This window comes from Stigmatopora argus, chromosome 2, assembly GCF_051989625.1.
Source record: "Stigmatopora argus isolate UIUO_Sarg chromosome 2, RoL_Sarg_1.0, whole genome shotgun sequence".
Lineage (NCBI taxonomy): Eukaryota > Metazoa > Chordata > Actinopteri > Syngnathiformes > Syngnathidae > Stigmatopora > Stigmatopora argus.
The window spans coordinates 115,037-120,179 of NC_135388.1; the positions used below are offsets into that span (position 1 = coordinate 115,037).

The 5,143-nt window shown below is 57.4% G+C and overlaps 1 protein-coding gene across 1 annotated transcript; it reads right to left on the minus strand.

Moving 5' to 3' along the window:
- Positions 1–124: 124 nt before the first annotated feature.
- Positions 125–4,134, minus strand: LOC144089368 (uncharacterized). Its single transcript, XM_077620129.1, has 6 exons — positions 3,669–4,134; positions 3,450–3,573; positions 3,125–3,253; positions 2,952–3,035; positions 2,663–2,835; positions 125–2,257 (listed from the first exon to the last, which is right to left on the minus strand). The coding sequence occupies exons 1-6, from the start codon at positions 3,785–3,787 to the stop codon at positions 1,252–1,254; spliced, it is 1,635 nt and encodes a 544-aa protein (XP_077476255.1). The 5' UTR covers positions 3,788–4,134; the 3' UTR covers positions 125–1,251.
- Positions 4,135–5,143: the final 1,009 nt, after the last annotated feature.

Genomic DNA, 5,143 nt, shown 5'->3' on the forward strand with positions numbered 1-5,143 from the left:
GATGCCAAATGAGTTTGACACCCCTGGTGTATAGTAAGGCTTTTTCCTTAAAAAAACGACATAGTATAGTAAGGCTTTTTATTAAAAAAATGACATAGTAGAGTAAGGCTTTTAAAAAAAAAGATCATATATAGTAAGGCTTTTATTTATTAAAAAAATACCATGTACAGTAAGGCTTTTTTGTTTAAATGACCATGTAGACTTATAAAAAATGACCAGGCTTGTTTAAAAAATAAAATAAAAAAGATCTTGTATAGTAAGACTTTTCATAAAAAAATGACCAAGTATAGAAAGGCTTTTTTCCCTTTAAAAACATGTATATAGTAAGACTTTTCATTTAAAAAAGACCATGTTAAGGCTTCTTTTCTTTAAAAAAAACATGTATCGTAAGACTTTTCTTAAAAACAAAATGACAATGTATAGTAAGGCTTTTTCTAAAAAATAAAAAAGACCATGTATATTAAGGCTTTTTTTTCTTTAAAAAACATGTATAAGTAAGACTTTTCATTACAAAAAATGATCATGTATAGTAAGGATTTTTCTTTAAAAAAAGACCATGTACATTAAGGCTTTTTTTCTTAAACATGTATAGCGAGACTTTTCTTTTAAAAAATTGACCGTCTACAGTAAGGCTTTTTTCTTTTTAAAAAAGTCAATGAATAGTAAGGTTATTCTTTTCTTGAAAAAGAAGACCAAGTACGTTAAGGCTTCTTTTCTTAAAAAAACGGACCATGTTACGTCATAAGGCTTCTTTCTTTCAAAAGTGGACCACGTACGGACGGCACTGTCCGCAAGGCGCCTGGCTGGCTGGCCGGCCGGCCGACCGTATCCTGGTCGTCGCGGGCCGGCCAGGCCATGGATGACATCCGGCTTCGCTCGCTCGGTCGTCCGTCCGAGTAAACCTCGGGAAAAACGGCTGCGCCCGGCGAGAAGCGCTCTAACTCCCAACGGGGAGCGAGCCCACCTCCGGAAACGGAGGGCGCCGTTCAGAAGCTGGAAATGGGGTCCCGAGGACCGGCCGGGCCAGTCGACATTGCCGGCTGGCCCGGCGCCGGCGCCGAGACGGGGAAGGCATTGGTGCAAAAGACAAGATCAAGGAACTGGGGACAACTTTTCAGAGAGCCGTCTTCCAGCGAGTCGGCCCACGCCTTAACGGGGATCCAATAGGGCCAGTTTGGCTCGGAGCCTCGCCTTTGGCGCCCCACCAAAGCCACATCGGCGCAACACCGGCTCGGAGGTCGGCGCGCGTCCTTAGGTCATCTTTTTGGTCTTGCGTTGATGGGCGCCCGAGGGCAAATCCCTGAGGTAGTTGAGGTCCAAAGTCAAGTCGTCGCGGGTCCCGGCCGCGCCTCGCGCCGCCGCCGCCGTCATCGTCCTCTTGGAGTCCGCTTTGTCCTTTTGGAGGCGTGGGCGCTCGGTCGGCGCCGCACGCGACCTGACCGCCTGCTTGTGGGCCGCCGTCGGCTCCTCGGCCGCTTTGGCCCGACGCCCACGGGGCGGGGACGGACGTCCGTTTCCTCCTCGCTGGGTTTTGAGCGTGGCCGCCGCCGCCGCAGCCGGCCGGGTCTTGCCCCGCTCCTCGCCGGGCCGAGGGCCTTCGTCGCGTCTGAGTCGTCCGGGTACGGGCGCGGGTGGAGCCCGGCGCGTCGTCTCGGCCGCCGGCGAGGACGGGAGGCGGGGGACGTCCGGGACGGCCGAGCGTCCCTTCACCCGGAAGGAGCGCTTGCCCCCGAGCCGGGAAGGGCCGCGGTCGAGCGCCGGCGAGGACGGGGCGCCGTCCCGGACCCCGGACGAGCCGGCGCGGATCGGCGACGGGGCCCGCGGGGACGCCGGCTTGGCCGACGGCGCCTTGACGGACGGGCAGCGACACGGCTCCGGAACGATGCGATTCATCCGGAAGAAGAGGCAGATTTTCGTCCGCCAGGTCTTCTTCTCGGGCGGGAGCTGGGGAATTTTCACGCTGGCGCGCAGGCGGGGGCGGGGCCCGCCGACGAAGACTTGACGGAACCTCCGCCACCAGGCGCCGGGCTCGGTCTCGAGAGCCCCGGCGACGGGCCCGTCCTCGGCGGCCAGGGGAGGGGGAGGCGGTGGTGGCGGCGGCGGTGGCGGCGTGGCCGCCGGATTGCCCGTCCTTTTGGGGCCCAGCAAGCGGCAGAACTTTTGGCGCCAGTTGGCGGCCTTGAGCGCCGGCCCCGAGCGGCTCTTGTCCGAGCCGCCGACCGGACAGAATTTCATTTTATCCAAGCTGTCGCTCACGCTGCAAGAAAAAGAGACAAGAGCCAAGAGTCAATGATTTCAGTGGCAAAGCAACGATGGGATTTTGCCGTATATTTAGGCCTGGGATGGTCCCGCCAGTCAGCTTTTTAAAGACTTTTTAACACGACGACTTAACGTTTTACTCAAGTAAGGCTATTCTGGGCTCCTCTGCTGTTGTTTCAATTGAATGGGGAAAAAAGGTGTTTGTCCACTAGAGGGCACTTTGGAGAGGACGGACATTTCATTCCCGTCTCCATTTTTTGGGTCATAGATCATCATAAGAAGAAGAGTAGTAGTCATAAAAGTGGATATAGACGAGAAGGCAAAAATCCTATCAAAGCAGAAATTTGGAGCCGGCGCAATTTTTGGACGAGCCACGTCAAGATGGGAGCGCCGGCGCACTCACTAGAGGCTGTCGCTCTTGTGCTCGCTCAGGTGGCTCATGGTGAGGAAAGGGTGCCGGAGCGCGTCCTCGGGGGTGATCCTGTGTTCGGGGTCCATGTGGAGGAGACACTTGAGGAGGTCCACAAAGGCCTCGCGATCCTCCAGCTCCACCGGCTCGCCGGCTTCCGGCTTCAGCTGCGTTTTGCGTGGGACGTTAGCGGTGGCGGCGGCGGCGGCTGACGACGACCACGACCACCCAAAGGCGCCCGATGGCCCCGGCAAAAAAAAATCAAAATGAGAGCCACACTTACTTTGACCATGTCGTCCAAACACTTGAAGGACCACGGCAGGGACTCGGGACGGACTCCGGTCTTGTCTTGGTACTCGCGCTCGGTCTGCAAGCAAATCGGGTGGCGCCCGTTAAAAGAGCCTGTCTCAATCCCCACCGACACCAAAGCCCCTCCGCCCCTCGCCCCCCGCTCACCATGAGGCGCCACTTGGGGTGATCGCCGTCGTTGTCCCTGTCGCTTCTCTTGAAGTACTTGGCGGTGTTTTTGCTGGCCGTCAGCAGGTGATCGGGAATGCGGCCCACCACCTCGATCATGCTCCGCAACTGCCAAAACCTTTATGTTGACCCTTGATATGGCTGGGTTGCCCGCTGGCGCCCGGGCACAAAAACATCCCCGACCCGACCCACTCCGTGGGACCAAAAGCCCCTTTGGTTTTAACAAAGGGGCTTTTTTGGAGGGGACCGGCGTTGCGATTTTCCGTTTTTAGCGCCCAGTGAGATGTTTTGGATGGCAACCTACCATGTTGTAGTTGTTGTTGGCCAAGAACAGGTAGTTTCCCAGGTACAAGAAGGAGAGGACGCATCCCAGGGACCACATGTCGATGGCCTCGGAGAAGGGGAGGCCCAGGGCCACCTCTGGCGCCCTGTCGGGGCGTAGCTTTGGGGTCAGCCCATAAACTTAAGTGGAAGAAGACCCGCCTCCCCCCTTCCCCAAAAAGCGCTCCGTCCACCCACTCACCTGTTGCCCATGGGCTGCAGGGCCACGCCGTAACTGAGGGGGGCGTCCTCGGTGATGATGGACAGGCCAAAGTCGATGAGCTTGACGCGGAAGGGCGCCGCCGTGTGGTTGACCAGCATGATGTTGTCCGACTTGAGATCGGTGTGGATGACGCCGATGCTCTTCAGGGCGTCGAACGCCGTCAGCAGCTAAAAAGTAGAAGGAAAGAAGGAAGGGGGGGGGAAGGAGGGCGCCCGTCCGTCTGTCCGTCCGTCCGTCCCCAAAACGGGCCAATCCGTCCGTAAAAAAAAAAGGCAGCAGCTCCCTCCGACTACCTGCTGGGCGACGGGTCGGATGTCGCTGGGCGAGAAGGTCTTCCATTTCTTGTCCAGGACCATGCTGAACAAGCTGGTGTCCAGAAGCTCAAAGACCAGGCACGGGTGGCCGTTGAAGGTGAACGTTTCAATGAACTCCACGATGCTCTTCTTGTCCGGGTCCAGCACGCTCACGATCTCCTGCATGTTGATCTGGGCGGTGGCAAGAGTTTAGGCTCGAGCCCTTCCCCGGTCGGCCCCCGGGCAAAGGGGTAAAAGCCCTCCCCCCCAAACGCACCTCGTTCTCAAAGAGAGCGTAGTTCTTGTGGACCTTGAGTGCCACGTCTTTGGCGCTGGTCAGGTTCTTGCACCTGAAGACGTGGCTGCTGGTCCCTCGGTCCAGGAGCTTGTGGATGTGGTAGAAGCCGTTTTTGCTCTCCACGATGGAACCTTCCATCTCGGCCAGATCCCGGGATTCCGCCTCGGAGGAACGCGCTGAAGAACATGCAGAGAACCAAGACTGCGCCGCCGTCAGGCTTTCCCCAAAGGAACGGCCGAGAGAGGAGGAGCAAACGAAGCGCCACGCCGACCGACGGACGGACGGCCCTTGGCTTACCTGTGTCATGTGTGGAGGATTCCAGGAAGGCGACGACGGCGAGGCGTGGCGCGGCACGGCACGGCACGGCGAGGGGGGGCGAGCGAGCGGGCAACATGGAAGGCCACGTCGGTCGGCAGCGGCAAAATCAAATAAGACGCGGGGCGATCTTTGTCAGGGCGGGACGGCCAGAGCGCCGCCCTTGTTTCACACGCCTACCATCAAAGTTGGCTGACATCATCAAGGTGCACCCGCGACCTCATCCTGCACTGATGACGTCGGCCGAGCCGACGATGTCGGACGCCACGCAGGTTGGGCGGGGCCGGCCCCGCCTCCTCCTCCTCCTCCTCTTCCTCTTCCTCCCCAAAGATAGGTGACCCGGAAATGCCCCCGATTCAAGAGGAAGGAGGTGGCCCAAATTGAAGAGAAAGCCACCCGGAAAGGCCCCAAAGATCCAAAGAATCGGCGGAGGTGGCGCTGCTGACAGCGCGGACATTTTGCCAAGCGGAATCAAGCACCCCCGCCCGGGAAGAAAGTCCATTTCCTCGTCCAGCGGAACGCCACGGGAAAGAAGTACGCCAGCGCTG

Excerpts from the sequence above, each read along its gene's own strand:
- LOC144089368 (XM_077620129.1), bottom strand. The coding sequence starts at position 3,787 with ATGCTGGTCAACCACACGGCGGCGCCCTTCCGCGTCAAGCTCATCGAC. Across the intron at positions 3,574-3,668 it reads CTGCAGCCCATGGGCAACAG|GGCGCCAGAGGTGGCCCTGG; the intron begins GTGAGTGGGTGG and ends ACGCCCCGACAG. Across the intron at positions 2,836-2,951 it reads GTTTGGACGACATGGTCAAA|CTGAAGCCGGAAGCCGGCGA; the intron begins GTAAGTGTGGCT and ends CGCAAAACGCAG.